The sequence below is a fragment of the Mustela erminea genome, chromosome 1, assembly GCF_009829155.1.
Source record: "Mustela erminea isolate mMusErm1 chromosome 1, mMusErm1.Pri, whole genome shotgun sequence".
Classification (NCBI taxonomy): domain Eukaryota; kingdom Metazoa; phylum Chordata; class Mammalia; order Carnivora; family Mustelidae; genus Mustela; species Mustela erminea.
The window spans coordinates 52,266,151-52,283,670 of record NC_045614.1 but is presented as its reverse complement, the minus strand read 5'-3'; the positions used below and the strand labels follow the sequence as shown (position 1 = coordinate 52,283,670).

Sequence of the window (17,520 nt, the reverse complement as noted above, 5' to 3'; positions counted from 1 at the left end):
TGTCACAGAGGAAGAGATGGAAGCACAGGCAAGAGAAGTAACATCTCCCAGTTCATCTCTTTAGTGCTCCCCAAAGCTTGTTTATCAGGTCACCTCACCATCGAACCTCCACACACACACTTTTCACACCCATGGCTCATAACAGACCCATTTGTCAAAGCTGTGTCTGCATCTGATGTGGGGTGGGGGGTCTCCAAGTCTCCGCCCAAGTTCCCCATCCCAGCTTCCCTGCAAGAGCCCCCTTTCCCAGGTCATGCACAGACCCAGGTCTGGCTGTCCCCCCCATAGTTACAGGGGCCAGGCAAGCTCCACTTTGGCTGAGAAAAGCCCCTGGCTTCTGAGAAACCAGGCCATGTGCGCAGAAGCACCCCCACAACACTGCTCCCTCCCTTGAACATATGCACTGGTGATTATCTTTCTGGCCACGTGATCACTATGGAAATAAAAGAGGAAATTGCTAGCTTGGTTAATGGGCACACACATGGGCTATTGCATTTGATAATATGCAATGCAAATAAGGCCCCTTTGTGTCTTCTAGAACCAAGTATGGAAGAGGAGTCCTCCCATGCCCTTTAGCCCAGTTAGTAAAATTATTTTTAAAAATAAATATAATTATTGTAGTTCATTCCTGTTGGCTCTAAAAAGGCTTTTTCTGTTTTGTTTTTAATCCAGCAAAAAGAACTTTGCAATAGAGCAATGGGGGCCTTCTCTTTCCGCCCCCAGGGTGGGTCCCTGACCATTTGCCGTGAGAGGAGGGGGAACAGCCCAACATTTCCCCTGGAGAGGTAGCACGGGGCTGGGATCCAGGAAAGCCACTTCTCCCCTCCGAGTCACTTACAGCGTGATCTGGTGTGGGTGAAGACAGTGTTATGGAACCAGTAAGGCAGCCATGGGGTTATCATCAGGATACTCCAGAAATGAGAGCTGTCTCTGAACCTCTCTTGGCCTCAGTTTTCTCATCTGTAAAATGGGAGTGCTTAGACTCCCTCCCATCTCACCCACAGGGTATTGGGGAGGTGGGCAAGAGAGGAACCCATAAAATGCAGAATGCTAAATGGGCAAGTGGTTATGACTAAGGCCACTGTCAGGTGCTCAAGAAGCTGAATGTTGCTTCCCTATTTTACAGAGGTGGACACTGAGACTGGGAGAGGTAAAGCCACACAGCTAGTTCATGTCCAAACAGGGGCACACAACCACCTTGATGACCCTCCTCTGTGCTCAGAGGAGCTGAGGGCTAGCTGCCTTCTCCTCAACTGGGGTGGAAACATAGATGGGGCCAGCTCTGCGTTAACCCTGGGGACCCAGGCAGGTCATCTGTCTCTCTGAGCCTCAGTTTCTGATCTGGAAGTGGGAGCAGGGCAGGAGTGCCCTTATAGGGATGTGATGTGGGTTAGATGAAATCATGGATGTTCTATATGCACCTGGCACGTGGTGGTTTCTCACAGAACGTGAGCTGTGATTCTCATTCTTCACAGCAAATGGCCAAGGGCAGCTGACCTCCGCAGGCTCCTCCCAAGGTAGCAAGGCCTGTGCGCAGAGCTCTGAGTGAGCTCAGAGGACAGGCCAAAGGGACAGGAGGAAACCTCCTCTCTGTAGTGCCAGCAGGTAAAGACAGGTGTCTCAGCTGCCAACGAGGGGCTACCAGTACGGCCCATGCTGCAAACCCAGCCCACAAGCCTCTGGCCGAGACTGGAGCAGGCTGGGGGGACTCCCAGGCAGCCCTGATTAGGAGGTGAACAGCCCCAGACTCAGCCCTTTCCCCAGCACTGGCATGCAGGGCCGGGGCAGGGGGGCACCCGGGGGAGACCACCAGCCCTACTTCCCTGTTTGCTAGGGCCCAGGCTGGTCAGCCTCAGAATAAAGAGCATACACCCAAGTGGAGGGAGGGGTCGGCAACTTCCCAGCGGGAGCAGTGCTTGGGGCCCCTCAAAGCCCACCATTAGGGAGCTCTTGCTCACCCTTGGCATGGGTCACTCTCAGTGGAGCTGGGCGGGGGGTTGTCCTTGCTGTGGCTTCACACTCCTCCAGATGGACAAGGAGAAAGCAAAATTCTACATACATCACTCCTGGAGCCAGGAACTAAGGAACACATTGACCAAAGTCCTCCCCTTTCTAGAATGTGTGTGTGTGTGTGTGTGTGTGTGTGTGTGTGTGTCTTTCATTTCCTTTGCCTCCTCTCAGCCCACCAAAGCACTGACCAAATTAATCACTGGGGACCTGAGGACCTCTCTGCTTCCTGCCAGTCAGCTCTGGTCCCTTCTACCCTCAAAAGCAGTCATTTACTCAGTACTCTCAGGTCTGAAATAACTCCCACTGAAGCTCTCTCTCCAAGCCCCCCAGAGAATCAGGACAGAGCCTGCAGCCAGTGCAGTGGCCAGGTTTCTTCTTGTCTCAGGCCACCCCAGCGTCCCCGTGTGGAGGGACGGAGTCGGCCCGGCCCTTCCTCCATCTGTGACATGAATGTCGGTGGCCCTGTTGCGTCTGTGATGATCGACGTGTGTTGTCTGTTCTCTGTTGTCTGTTAAAATTCTTTGTCGTGTAGGTAAAATGCAGGATGGCAATGTGGACGCCAGCCAGAGCAAAGGTAACCCTTTTGTATTCACCGGCTTCTGGGGTCCCTGCTGCCCCTCTCCCCACTGGCTCTGAGAGCCAGGCTAGAAGCAGACAGGTCTGTGCCTGCAGGTGCCTGGCATTTGGGGGGGGGGGGGTGGTGGCTGTGATTCACATGGTGGCAGGCCCAATGGAGACATCACCCATGAGGACAGGGGCCAGCTGTGAGCCAGCTCTTCCCCAGCCTTTGTGCTAGGCTACCCATTTTGCTGAAGACTTGAAGCTGGTTCTTTGGAATCTTGAGGGGCTAAGGGGTAGGCCCCAGACCCACCAGTCAGTCCTTCACCAAAGAAAGAGGAGGCTTGGCACCCAAGGATAAGGACACTCTCTTTTATCTTTTAAGCCCTCTTTGTGTCCCTCTTCTCTGGCGACTATTAATATCCCAACGACATACTCAAGAACCCCCTGGGGAAGGCCAAGGCTATCTGTCTTGTCTAAATGTGGCGAAAGCTGAGGGGCCATTTGGGGAAGGATCTCTGGGCTTCTTCAGGCCCAGAGGGGACCCCAGCCTACACCTGCTGGGAACCCAAGAACTGTGTCACTCCCTATTCACACTTGGATTCCAGGTCCAAGGCAGTCCCTGGCCCTGGGACTAGGGTCTCCAGCTGGAAGAAGCAGACCCCGTCTCACAGGGTGTCTGTGCCAGCCATGCAGGGGTCCAGACAAGGGAGTGAATGTCTCAGCACACTCCCCTGGGCAGGCAGGGTGGGTGCCAGTATGCCCACCCTGCAGGCTGACCTGGCTGTGTGCGCGTGTGCGTGTGTGCGTGCATGTGTGTGCGTGTGTGCGTGCATGTGCATACTCTGCCCCCTACAGCCAAACAGCAGGATGGGGCCGCCGCCATGGAGATGCAGCCCCTCAAGAGTGCTGAGGGCGGCGACGCTGATGACAAAAAAAAGGCCAACATGCACAAGAAGGAGAAATCCGTGCTGCAGGGCAAGCTCACCAAGCTGGCTGTACAGATCGGCAAGGCAGGTAAGCGTGCGGCCGCCGTGGACGGTGCACAGGGGGACATGGGGTACACAGAGGGACCCCAGCTAGGGCCCCGCCCCGAGCTGGCTCTCAGTTGCCTCATCTGCAGAGTGGGGTCTGGATTAGGACTCTTGACTGGCCCCCCGACCCCAGCTGCCATGCAAAGGAAAGATTGAAGAGGTTGAGGGCCATGCTAGGAGCCCAGTGAGAAGCCTCCTATCTGAGCCTCAACACAAGCCTGATCCCCACTGAGCTGGGAGCTCCAGGTGATGGCTGGTGGTGGCCCCTCCAGCCCAGGAAGCTGAGCTCAGCTACAAGGCCAGCCCTGCCCGTCTGACATGGCCTTGGCCTCTCATCCCACATGAGGACACGCAAACACCAAGGCCTCCCCACCTGGCTGTCTCCCGGCTCTAATTATAGGCACCACAGCGTGGAGAAGGGAGGCAAATTACAGGCTTGGCTGTCTATATTTAAACTAGGGGCCTGGTGATAGCTCCCGGCTGCTGGGAGCTTGGCTTCCCGCCCCTGCGACTGTCAGATGGGGATAGAGCCCGCTCTGAAGTCCCACAGCTGGAGATGGGGGCGGGGGAGCGATGGGCCCAGGGATTTCCTCCAGCCTTGGCATACAGCAGACTCCGCAGAGCCACAGTACCGCCACTGGCCGGGGGTGGGGGTGGGGGGGGGTGGGAGGAGCGATGAGAACCACCCACAGCCTTCAAAGCCCTTGCTCACCCCCCTCTCCCCCCTCAGCCTTGCCAAGAATGGAGTTCGGGGTCCAACACTTCTAGGTTCACATCCCACCTCTGCTTCCCTCTTGGACTGAATTCCCTGAAGCAGAGTCTGAGGTGGATGGGTGCAGGATTTTTAGGGGCAAGGGTGCTCTCCGGTGAGACCTGTAAAGGGTAAAAGACTCAGTAGGGTCACAGAAAAAGCCAGATACTTCCTGGAGAAATCCCCGTCTCTGTCTACCTCTGCAGGGTCTGTCTGGTCTTGCAGCAAGGGGTCTGGGCTTTTGGACCCTCCACCTGAGCCGTTGAATACTGGCCATCAGATTGGGGTGGGGTGCCGTCCCAGATACGTCCTGACAGGAGACAGTGCTCTCTGAAGTGTGGACTTCCTCTGGCAGAGTCCGCAGCTGTGCACAGTCTCTGCAGCACCTGCACAGTGCCTACAGCTCCCCGAACGGGCCAGGGGATCTCAGGGGATCCGAGCAGATAGCCATCCACATCTCCTAACTCTGTAGTGTTCTCGGGCTTGTGGCCTTGGACAGGTCCCTTCCCTCACTGACTTCAGTGTCCTCAGCTGAAAGAGGGCTCCCTGCTCTTTCCTCCATCCAAAACACTTTCTACACGTCACCCTCTGGCTGATCCTTCTCATCATTCCCCATCTACTCAAGTATCACCTCCTCCAGGAAGTCTTCCCTGAACACCCTTGCTAAAACAGTCCCTCCCCACCAGCCCGTGTTGTTCTGTTTTCTTTTTTGAAGCTTGATTGAAGTACAATCAATATGCAAAAAATTACACACATGTAATGTACATCTTGATGAATTTGGACATGGGCGTACACCCATGATGCCATCACCACAAGCAAGGTATGAAACATATTCCCCAACTCCCAAAATTCCTGTGTTCTTTCCTGGGTTTTTCTGTTTTCCTTTGTTTGGGGCCAGAACACTGAAGAGGAAATCTAGCCTCTTACCCAGTTTTGAAGTTCACAATACCATATTGTTCACTGTTGGCCCCATGGTGTCAAGCAGAGCTCTAGAACTTCTTTATCTTGCATAACTGAAACTCTATATCCACTGAAAAACAACCCTCTCTCTCCCCCTCCCCACAGCCCCTGGCAACCAGCCTTCCACTCTCTGCTTCTATGAGTTTGACTATTTCTATTCCTCATGTAAGCCCTTCTGTGTCTGCCTTCTCTCATCTAGCATCATGTCCTCCAGGCCCATCCATGGGGTTGCAAGTGGCAGGACTTCCTTCTTTTTTAAGGCTGAGTCATACTCTGCTGTGTGTCTGTGCCATGTTTTCTTGGTCCCTTGGTCTGCCGATGGACACGTGGGTCATTTTCTTACCGGCAGCCCGTGTGGCTCTCCGTCACGTCGTCCTGCAGTTCTACACACCATTATCCCTACGTGGACGATCTTGTTCATGAGTTTTTTCCTTCTTGTCTGCCTCCCCCTCTGAAGTCTCAGCTTCTCAAGGGGAGGGACTCTGTCCTCTCTAGGGCTGTGTCCCTTGTTCCTGAATTAGGAGCCACTAGGTACCTGGGCGGGTGAGTTGATAAATGGTACTAACCACACATGAACGTGTGTGAGAACTATGCAGGGAGTTCGAACTGATTCCCATGGTCTCCGCACACATTTCCTGAGCACCCACAAGGTGTCGGGCACTGTGCAAGGGGCTTTACATGCATCCATCACTTTTGATCTTTGCAAAACCGCGTGAAATAAACATGCATCCCCATTGCACAGAAGAGGAGACTGAGGCTCTGTAAGGCTCAAGGACATGCCCCAGGCCATAAAGCTATGAGATGTGGGTTAGGGTTCGCCTAGCCAAGTGTTTGGTCCCCATCTCACTTCCCAGGGCCCCCACCCTCAGAAGAACCCCTGAGCAGATCTGCCCCCCAACCCGTGTTACAGGTTTGGTGATGTCGGCCATCACAGTCATCATCCTGGTGCTCTACTTCACCGTGGACACCTTCGTGGTCAATAAGAAGCCGTGGCTACCCGAGTGCACACCCGTCTACGTGCAGTACTTTGTCAAGTTCTTCATCATCGGTGTGACAGTGCTGGTGGTCGCCGTGCCAGAGGGGCTCCCTCTGGCCGTCACCATCTCACTGGCCTACTCGGTGAAGGTGAGAAGGAGAGGACCGGCCGGCACAGCTCCGATCAGCTGCCCCCAGCCAGGGCTCTGGGGGTGGCCTGTGGGGCAGGCGCTGGGCTGTGAGTAGAGCTAAGAAGAAGGAAGGGGGCATCCTGGAAGCTGGGAGACGAGACATATGTGGGAACCCAGAACTCACGTGTCCTCAGGGAGGCCTATAGCAGCTCAGAGGGCCACACCCTGGCTCCAGGGATAGCCATTATTCACCCCAGCCAAGTGTTGCCTTGCAGATGCAGCCCCCCTGCATTGCCCACTCTTCACATTTTTCCCAGAGAAGCCAGAATCCTGGACTGATTTTTGAACATTGATCATCAACTCCACTTTAAAAAAGAAAAAAAAAAACCACCATAAAAAGCAGACCTTACAATGCAGGCCCAAACCCAACCCCATCCCACCAAATGTAAGGAGAAGTCTGAGGTCAAAGTCCCATGGAAGCTGTGATATTTCTGCAACTCATCTCAGAGGTTGCTCCCTGAAGTTGGGAAGAGATAAACCTTAAAGCCAAAAGAAATCTGATTTAAGGAAACCCCCACCACTCGAGGGATGGGCTGAAAAGGGAAGAGGTTTTAAAAGCAGTTTCATGAAGGGTGGTAAGTCCATGAAAGCTGACTGTGGATACTTGGGTCTGGGGGTGGGGTGGGTGTTTCTAGTGCTCCCCAGATGGCAGAGCCCTGCCGCCCCCTGCTCCCAGGCCAAGGCCGACCATGGAGCCCAAACCCTGGGCTGAGCATCTCGGTGGGTGCCTCAAGCTTGGGGCCTCATTCTCTGCTGTTGGCCACATGGTTTTCCCACCTTGGAGGGCAGAGCTCTGCACTCCTGGTCCCCAGTGCCCCAAGGCCAGGACGTCCCTACAAGGATGGAGCCCTGGGCATGTTTATAAACAAGGCATTGGCTCTGAGACATTGGCAGAGCTGCTGGAGGGCACGGCGGGCGTCAGTTTCCAACTTGGAATTTGGACTGGGCTTGCCGATGTAATTTCATACAGAAAAGAGATCTCCAGGCAGATGCCAGAAAGTGGCAGCTCTGGGTAAAGGATATGGCCCTTATCACCTCCTTGTTTTAGGGTTCTTGAAGAAACTCCATCTCACAGACCAAAGACCAAATGGGTCACAACACAATGCTGCTTGGGAGTTTGGAGCCCAAAGATGGTGATTTTCATTAAGCCATGAGAGGGGACCCCCACGGCCACCCAGCTGAGCTCAGGGTGTCTTGAAAGTCACACAGAGGTAGTTTGGGGTGACCATATACAGACCTTTTTAGGTCTCTGCACCTTCTGCCATTCACATCTCTGGCATCTGGTACCTTCAGCTGTCTTAGGTCATGTTACTTTTATAGTCACTTGATAAACTGAGTACAGCCCCAACCCAGGAGAGGCAAACTCTCCCCTCTCTGAGCCTGGCATACCCACCCTGGGAGCCGCCATCGAAAGAACAGAGATGACTCAGAGGAGCAACGTGAGCTGTATGTGTGATTTTAAATTCCTTTGCGGCCATGTTCAAAGGAAAGAGTAAAAAGAAAGAGGTGACGTTAATTTTAATAATATAATTTACTTCACCTTTAGTAATATAATTTAGTTCACCTTTATGTCCAAACATATTATGTTAGCAATCCAACATATAATACCATACAAATAGCTAGTGAGATGTCTTTCATTGCCTTTTTCTTAATAAGTCTTCAAAAACCAACACATATTTTTACACGTACAGCACACTTCATGTCAGACCAGCCACACTTCCAGGACAGAGCAGCCACCTATATATTTATTCTTAAACCCAACAGACGAACCCTGTTCCGGCAGTACAGATGGGCAGGGGCCAGATGGAATGACCCAGCCTGTGAAGTTAAATAGAGCTAGGCTCCAGTCTGAGCATTAACCCATATTAGGTGTGTGATCCTTGTCAAATCACTTGGCTGTGGCTTTTCCATTGACCAACGTGGAGGATCACCATCCCCAAAGGTTTCACAGGCCTCCTGTACCATCAGACTAGAAAATGAACCAGGAAGAACTTCGCCAGCCATAAAGCGTGTTGCAAATTCCTATTGCTACTGCTCCTGCATTCAACATACATGAGGTGTCACTATTATCGCAGGTTATAATAAGATTGCAATAGCATATAATTCTACCAATACTCATTTCTTCGTAACATGAACTGCTATTAAAACTATTCTAATGGCGCTCTTTTTTTACCCTTTTTATGAAGAGTTAGGATGGGGAGCAAGAACAAAGGAAACCAGATTACTAGGAACAGACGAGAACTTTGTCTGATTCAGCCTCTAGCAGCTTCTCTTGTCCCCCCTTGCCAGATAGGGTAACTGGGTCTGCAGGGTCTATCTTAAGCATGACGCTTGCTTGAGAATTACTTCATTTGCATGAGTTTGCTTGAGAACCTCGAAGAAGCTAGGAGTGAAGCTGGGAAGACAGAGAATACGTGAATACCAGAAAATTCATAGTAATATGTATGGTGGGATATCATTTTTGCTATAAATTTAAGAAGATGTCTATACATAAGATGTATCCTTTCTGGGTGATGGCATAAAGATGGATTTGTTTTCTTTTTTGTGTTTGTATATTGAAAAGAAATTTGTGACTTTTGTTATACGAGGTATAATATATATGCAATGCAGAAAAAAAAATCTGTAGATTTTTTTTTTTAGAATCTATAGATTTTTTTAAAAGAAGGCAGTAAAAATCTCTTCTACCATGCAGAAATAATAACCCTAACATTTTGAAATTTTTCCAGATACTGTCCTATGTCTACAAACACATACATGTATCCTAAATTTATTTATTTTTGGTGGGACCAAAAATGACAATGAAAACCAGGCACCAGCAAAAGATTTGGAAAAAAAAAAAAAAAAAAAAAAAAACCATTAACCAAATAAAGGATGGCTACTTCTGTTAGGGTATAAGAGAAAAATATTTGAGGTCATTGTAAAAGACCCAACATTAATTTATCATCCTTTTCCCTATCTTTTCCATAAGGAATACAGATTCTTAAAAAAAAAAAAAAAAAAAAAGGTCAATTAATCAGATCTTTTAAGTGGTTCAATTAAAAGGCTGCACATACACAGATCTCCAATTCCACATCTTTGCACATGTGGGAAACACGGGGCAGATGGCAGCAGCTCTGCACCTCTTACTGCATGCTTTCCCAGTGTCTCCAACCCCACTCCCTGACACCCCCCCAGCTCCCTCTCCTCACTGTCGCCCTCTCACCTGCCCCTGCCCCCAGAAAATGATGAAAGACAACAATCTGGTACGCCACCTGGATGCCTGTGAGACCATGGGCAATGCCACCGCCATCTGCTCGGACAAGACGGGCACGCTGACCACCAATCGCATGACAGTTGTGCAGGCCTACGTCGGCGATGTCCACTACAAGGAGATCCCTGACCCCAGTTCCATCAATGCCAAGACCTTGGAGCTGCTCGTCAATGCCATTGCCATCAACAGCGCCTACACCACCAAGATTCTGGTGAGTGGTGTAGCCTCCACTGGAGGAACCAAGGTCCGCGGGGTGATGCAGAGACACCAGGCAGATTGAATGATGTGATTCCTATTTTTGAATACTGCTGATGTATTTTGGGTGGTCATATAGCAAGCAACTTGTTTCTTTTTGATTTAGCAATGATATTTATATGAGCCCCCAAAAATGTTAATTGCGTTTTTTAGATCCTGTCATTGTCCTCCTTGCAAAAACAAAACACTTACTATTAGTTGGCTTTTGCCACATAACTACAGTAGTTCCCCTTTCAGTTATGGGTGGTCAGCCTCAGCCCATAACAGCTGACCCTCCTTCTGATATATTGTCCGAAGGTCAAGAGTGGCCTCGTGATTTACAGCACAGGCTGTACCCTTCTCCACTTCAGCTCAGCACATAGGCACTTTATCATCTCACAACAGCACGAGAAGGGTGAGTACAATACAGTAAGATACCTAGAGAGCGACCACATTCATGTAACTTTTACTACAGTATATTGTAATAATTGTTCTATTTTAGTATCTGTTCTTAATCAGTTGTTAATCTCTTATTGTGCCTAATTTATAAATTAAACTTTTATCACAAAGATACATGTCTTGGACAAAACATAGTATATATAGGGTTCGGTATGATCCACAGATTTGGGCGTCCCCTGGGGGTCTTGGAACATATCCCCCAAAAATAAGCAGGGACTACTGGACTCCAAAACTTTGTGGCTCCAAAACCAAACTGTATTTAGTGCACAATTCTGTGGGTGGGCTCTTCCACTGTCCATGGGACTCCCTCTCACATCTGCATCTGTGGTGGCTCAGGTGGACAGCTCTGCTGATCTCAGCAGCACGGTAGGCTGGACTGGGATGGCCTCAGCTGGGATGGTTCATCTTGGCTCCATGTGGTCCCAGCTCTTCCAGCAGGCTGGTCTGGGCTGGTTCACAGTGTCATCTTGGTGCATGATGTTGGCCAAGGCAAGCCAAGAGGCCAGTGCAGATTCAGGGAATGGGGAAATAGATGCCATCTCTTAATGGAAGGAACTATAAGATCACACTGCAAAGGGCATGGATTTAGAGAGGGAACTAATTTGGCCATTTTCAGAAAGGATCTACCACCAATGACATTTTGTTGTTAGTAATAGTAGCAGTATCACAAATTCCGATAGGAATTCTCATATTCCTCTCTCAGCTAAGCTGTGTAGACTCATCATGCTGTGATCCCCATTTGGTTTAGAAGCACAGATGGCCTTTTTGTAGTTAACCAATATTTGGATGAAGAGAAACACGGAATTGTCCATCCAGAGGTCAGTCGGCAGCAGGACATCTGTAGTGGGAGCATCTAGGTGAGCGGCTGGGCTTTTTGCCTTGCCTCCCAAATGTGCCCTAGCCCCAACCTCTGCCTTCTGTCCCAGAGCCAGCTTGAAGCATCATGGTCAGGCTGGGTTGTGGGAGCCGCCAGGAGTTCATCCAAATGGGGAGGAGAGTGTGACTCAGCAGCGAGGAGCTGAGGGCTGGTGGGAGAAAGGGGAGGAGGCAGCTTCTGCCTCCAGACACTGGGACTGCAAGGTCTGCACTGTCCAGGGCCGAACAGCCACCCACATCACCCCGGAGCTGCAGGCTGAGGGAAGCCCCCAGAGAAGAGGAGAAAGTAGGTCGGGAGGACGCATACAGAGGGGTGACCAAGAGCCCCTGGGGCGATGCCAGAAATGATGACGTTTGTCTTCTTCCCACCCCACCCCCGCCCCAATTTGGGAATCAAGGGAACTCAGCAGTGTTTTATTCTGTTCCCCAGGCCTTCCTAAAATAACCAAGTTGCTGTTAATGATCTTGTCCTGCAGATGTGGCAGAGAAGGGAGCAGGGCAATTCCCAGAGCGGGCTTTGGAGGATGGGGTGGCTGCAGGGGCACAGCCCTGCCAGGTGGGCTTGGATTGAGATGTAGGTTATGTAATCACATTTAAAAAAAAAAAAAAAGCTGTTCTGGGGTCTGCCAGGAGAGCTGAGGAGACATCTCAATTAGGTGTGTCGCATGGCACTGGCGGCAAAGCTAGAATCTCATTTCCAGATGTTCCACCTGATTCCTCCTTTGTGAGAGCACTGACTCTCCCATGTCTTCTTATTCTCTGACATAGACAACGTGGGCTCGTTGAGAGGGAGAAAAACATTTGAGTCATCTCTGTTCCCCCAGGCATAGTTCCTGGGAAGTACAGGTTGGGTGGGTGAGGTAAGTGAATTGATCAGTAAATAAATGTATAGATATATAATCAATGAGATGAGGATTAGGCAGGGAGACAGATGGATGGATGGGCGATGGATGGGTAGATGGATGGATGGGTGGATGGTTGAATGGATGAGTGGATGAGTATGAAGGCAGTGGATGGGTGAATATGAATTAATAAGATCCTCAGGACAGGACTATCCCTATGTTCTACTTTCCTGTTTTTGTGGCAGCAAGAGGTAGTAGTTGGCCCCCTCTCTGTCCCATGGCCAACACCACTGCTCTGCCACTTCCTCCAGCATACTGAGCTTCTTCTGCAGCTGCCTCCAGCCCTCTAGTCTACACTAATCTAGAGACCTCCCAATTAGCTAGCACCTTTCATTCTTAAAAAGCAAAAACAGAAAAACAACCTACTTGAGTATTTCTAGTGTAGTTTGTATGGGCATCATCTCCATGGACTCACAGGTCTTAGGGACCCTCTGTCCAGCCCCCTCACTTTACTCTGAGACCCAGAATTAGGAAGGGACTTGCTCCAAATTTCCCCGTGGGCAACTGAAGCTGGAATGCAGATGTCCTGACACCTAGTCCAAGAAGCGGTTAGTTTTGGCTCTGAAGTCCAGCAAAACAAGGTTCAAACTTCATCTCCAGCACTTACCACCTGTGTGACCCCAAGCAAGTTACTTATCTCCTTTGAGCTTATGCTTCCCAATCTGAAAATCTGTAAAGTGAATATATAATTAATCCTAGTTGCTAACATTCACTTAGCCAGGCTCGATGCTAAGAACTTACCCCCATGTAGCCCTTGTACAATGATCCCATGAAGTAGGTGACATCACATGTCTAATTCATAGATCAGACCCTGAAGCTGGAAGAAGTGAAAAACCATGCTTGGAGTTCCAGAGCAGATAAGAGGCTGAGCCAGGATTAGAACCCAGATCTGTCCAACCCAGATCTGTCCGTGCATGAGCCCATGCAGCTCACCAGCCTTTCCTGCCCAACTCATGTGGCTGCACCCTTGCCTGGAGACAGCTTCAGAGCCACTGTGAAGGTCAGATGAGAAAATATGTATGTCCCCGCACAGCACCTGACAGGTAGCAAGCACTCAGGCCACATTAGTTATTTCTCTTATAACTTCTATTATTATTCCGAAGCCATATCCTCTGTTGTTTATTTTGCCAGTCCCTGTCTTGCCTGAACCTTCACCTCCCTTCCAGGGAATCAGGGTAAATAGGACAATTCCCATCTTGCAGCTAAAAACACTGAGTGTAGAAATATCAAGAAAGCTGCCCAGGATTGCTCCTGACCACCAAGAGGCTGATTTGGACCCAGAGAATTCCAGAGGAGTTTACCAAGGAGGCAAGGGCATTCCAGGCAGGGGCACATTGCTGCCAAGGCCTGGAGACCTGACGATGTCTGGCTCATTCAGGTGATCTGTGGCCTGAGCACTTCTCTGGGGCTGGAATAATGATAGCCAGGACTGGGAGGCATGGGGGACAAGGTGGCATCTGATAAGCCCTTAAAAGGATTCTGCTCATGGCACTCAGGAAAAGCAGCCCAGGCAGGTGTGGAGAGTGGTGTGAGGCTGAGGCTGCTGGCCAGGAGGCCTGGTAAAGTGGCCCAGGAACCCCATGCTCCCTCCTTTCTGAGGATGACAAAGCTTTCTTCCCTGTCTTATTTCAAATCATTAGGGACTAAACTTGCCCTCTGAGAAGTTATGTGAATCATCCTTGAGTCAGAAATTGCACCCCTGCCTCAGAAATCCTGGCACACCCTCAGATTTGCTCTGTTGTCTCTGACCCTTTGAACATCAGGACTTCTGCTCTCTCCTTCCCGTCGCCCTGCTGCTTCTCAGAACCACAGCTGTGCTTTAAGGTGGAAGGACCTCCTTCCTCACTTGTGAGGCCTAGTGCTTTCTCGGGAAAGCGTTCTCCTTTCCCAACTGTGTATGTTCTGCGGGCTGAACCCACCCAAGCAGACCTTAAGTTCATGTTTTGTGAGACCTCTTTCGAGGTAGGTTGACACTGCAGTTAACATCTGAATTATGAAGCCGAGGATGGGGACTTGTGGAGCAGAATTGTTGGAAGTTCATGGCATATTTCTGAACACATACACTGTCGAGAGAAAAACAAGTCTCTCTAGAGCCTCTGGAGGGGTTTAGGAGGAAGAAGCAAAAAGGGGTTTCCTGGCAGGATGGTCTTCCTGAATAAACCAGCCACACTTCACTTAATTAGAAGCTCCAGGCCCTCAGGGCACCCCATTTCTAAGCTGAGGTAGCCGTGGTGCCGCCTTACCCCAGGGAGCCCCAGTACTCCTCAAAGGCAGGAAGGAGCTGCTTAATTGTATTCCCATATCTTAGAACTTGGGCACTTAGAGAAGGACTCCAGGAAGCAGAGACCAACCTTGAACCCAGATCTCCCGGCTCCAAACCAGGGCTCCATTGAATATCCCAATGAGCCTCAGAGTCCCCAAGTCAAACCACGCTCTGAGAGCGGGCTCTGGCCAAGCCAGGGCAGCCAAAAGATGCGGAAAACTCAAAGGTGACTTTACGGGGCGCTGAGATGGGAAGGTGGGGTGGGCTATGGTTCTGGTAGGTAAAACGGCAGGGGCCTGTGTGTTGAACTCAACAACTGTTTCAGTTGTTTTGGTTTGTGTTGTTTTTGCAAACACCGTCTCTGGGAGAAGAGTTTAAAGCAAATAGACCCAAATGGAGAATTTGGATTTTTAACAGAGCTGTTAATCCCTACATCACGCCCTGTCACCCTGCATGTGTGCAGGCACACACACACTGCACACACCACCCACACACACCATGCACATGCCACATACCACACACCATCACACACGTCATGCATATACACACACACCTGCACACACACCACTCATCCAATTAATTACACACACCACACACACCATGCATATACACCTACCACACCATGCACACCACACACATGCACTGAACATACCACACACACACCACGTTCATGCCACACACCACCACACACACCATGCACATACACACATGTGTACACACAACATGCATAAAATTACATACACACATCATACAACTGCAGTCACACACCATACACAAACACACACACCACACACACAACTGCATATATATGCACACCACACACATACAACTGCACACATACCACACATATAATTACGCATACCACACACATATAAAGTTACATACACACACCATATATAAACACACACACACAACTGCATATATATACACACCATACACATACAACTGGACACACTATGCACATACACACCACATGTGTTTATAGCTGTACACATACACAGCCACACTCACACACATACAGTTACACACACACTACACATACAATTACACATACAACTGCACACACCACACACACACAGAGCTGCACTGCTGAGCCTGGGAAGGTCCCCAAGGAGTCTGCTTTCTGGGAGTAGGTCTCCCCAGGGCGTCTCAGCCAGTCCCACTGTCCTGGTCACTCACACTGATCTGCCTTCCCAGCCTCTGGGAAAGAACCCAGGGCTCTGCTGCCTCATGTACCTTGGGAGGCCTAGCACTGAGAAGCTCCTGCGGAGACAGGCCTTTAGAGGAGAATTCTGGAAGCCAAAGTTCCACCCCATCTGGCCTTCCACGGGCAGCCCCCGACAGGGACAAGCACAGAATTACTCGTGTATTATTTCCACAAATATTCACTGGTTACTCCATAGTGGGAGACAGACACATTTCCCCCGATCCCCTTGGACTCTAAATCAATCATCAACCAGTTCACTAGTTAACCCAGTGATCTCTAGGGCTAGTGGAGACAGGAAGGACTCTGGGGAGAGCATGTGCTGTGGGCTCAGAGCCGAGTACACTGAGGTCCAACCCTAGCTGGGTCACTGACTAGCGATGTGAGTTCACCTCTCTGGGCCTCCCCGCACACAGCTGTGAAGTGGGAGCACTCTCGCTGGCCTCCCCAGGCGCTGAGGGGCCACACCCCGACCACACATGTGACAAGCCCGATAAAGGACAGGGCCGATCGACATTCAAACAGTGGCCGCTGCTGCTGCTGCTGCGGTTAAGCTGGTTGGTGATTCATCCAGGCATGGGGGGTGGGGGCAGTGCCTGTTGAGGGGTGAGGAGGAGCGGGCTAGGCCACCAGAGAGGGCCACTCAGCAGAAAGTTGTTTTCTATCTGCTCCTAGAAGCATCATCATATGGCATGTGCTACAGTTTACTATGCTGGGTTGTTTGGAGGGACTTTCTGGAGGTTTCTAAGCAGTAAAACACCTGTAACATCAAATGAACCATCTAAACTGTTTTTAAGTGGCATTAAGTACATTCCAGTTGTGCGACCATCCCCACCATCCATCCCAGAACTTTTCATCATTCCAAACAGAAACTCTGTCCCATCAAAAACTAACTCCCCATCCCACCCCCATCAACAACCAGCCCCTGGTCCCCACCTTCGTACTTTCTGTTTCTGTGAGTCTGACTCTTCTAGGCACATAGTACAGGTAGAATTCTACAGTGTCTGTCCTTCTGTGACTGGCTTATTTCACTTGTAATGTCCTCAGGGTTTATCCATGTGGTCACATGTGTTAGAATTCCCTTCCGTTTTAAGGCTGGTTAATACTCCCTTGTATGTCTGGACCACTCTTTATTTATCCATTCATTTGTCTATGGACACATGGATTGCCCCCACCTCTTGGCTTTTGTGAGTAATGACGTCATGAACATGGGTATACAAATGTCTTTTGAAGTTCCTGCTGCCAATTCTTTCAGATATATATATATATATATATATATATATATATATATATATATACACATAACCAGAAGTAGAATGCTGGATTATATGGGAATTCCATGTTTAATCTTTTGAGGAACTACCATCCTGTTTTCCACAGCAGCTGCACCTTGTCACCTTCCCACCAACAGCACACAGAGCTGCGATTTCTTCGCACGCTCACCAACGCTTGTTTTCTGCTTTGGCTTTTTCTAGTAGCCATCCAAATGAATGTGAGGTGGTACAGGCTGGTTATGCTTCTTTTTTTTTTTTTTTTTTTCTTTTTTTTTTTTTGTTTTTTTTTTTTTTTTTTCTTTTTCTTTTTTTTTTTTTTTAACTAGACTTCCCACCAGCATTGAGCCCAATGTGGGGTTTGAACTCATGACCCTGAGAGCAAGATCTGAGCTGAGATCACGAGTTGGAGGCTTAACCGACTGAGCCACCCAGGCATCCCTAGCTGCACTTTTTTTCATCTCATTTTTGCAGATGTTATTTATAACTTGTAGTTCTTCTAGTCATCATTCCTTCCTCTTGGCTCTATTTACCCCCCAGGACCCCAAACACGAACATGAATTTTCCTCTCGAAATTATGCC

The 17,520-nt window shown here is 49.8% G+C and overlaps 1 protein-coding gene across 11 annotated transcripts in view; it reads left to right on the top strand.

Moving 5' to 3' along the window:
- Positions 1–17,520, top strand: part of ATP2B2 (ATPase plasma membrane Ca2+ transporting 2) — a 366,154-nt gene that overhangs the window by 314,794 nt on the left and 33,840 nt on the right. For 9 of the 11 annotated variants that reach the window (XM_032327044.1, XM_032327037.1, XM_032327061.1 and 6 more), the window contains 4 exons: positions 2,543–2,584; positions 3,427–3,585; positions 6,224–6,438; positions 9,698–9,940. In XM_032327044.1, the coding sequence (XP_032182935.1) occupies positions 2,543–2,584; positions 3,427–3,585; positions 6,224–6,438; positions 9,698–9,940 (659 nt within the window). The remainder of the gene's footprint in view (positions 1–2,542; positions 2,585–3,426; positions 3,586–6,223; positions 6,439–9,697; positions 9,941–17,520) is intronic. The other 2 variants (XM_032327096.1, XM_032327115.1) reach the window with 1 other exon arrangement.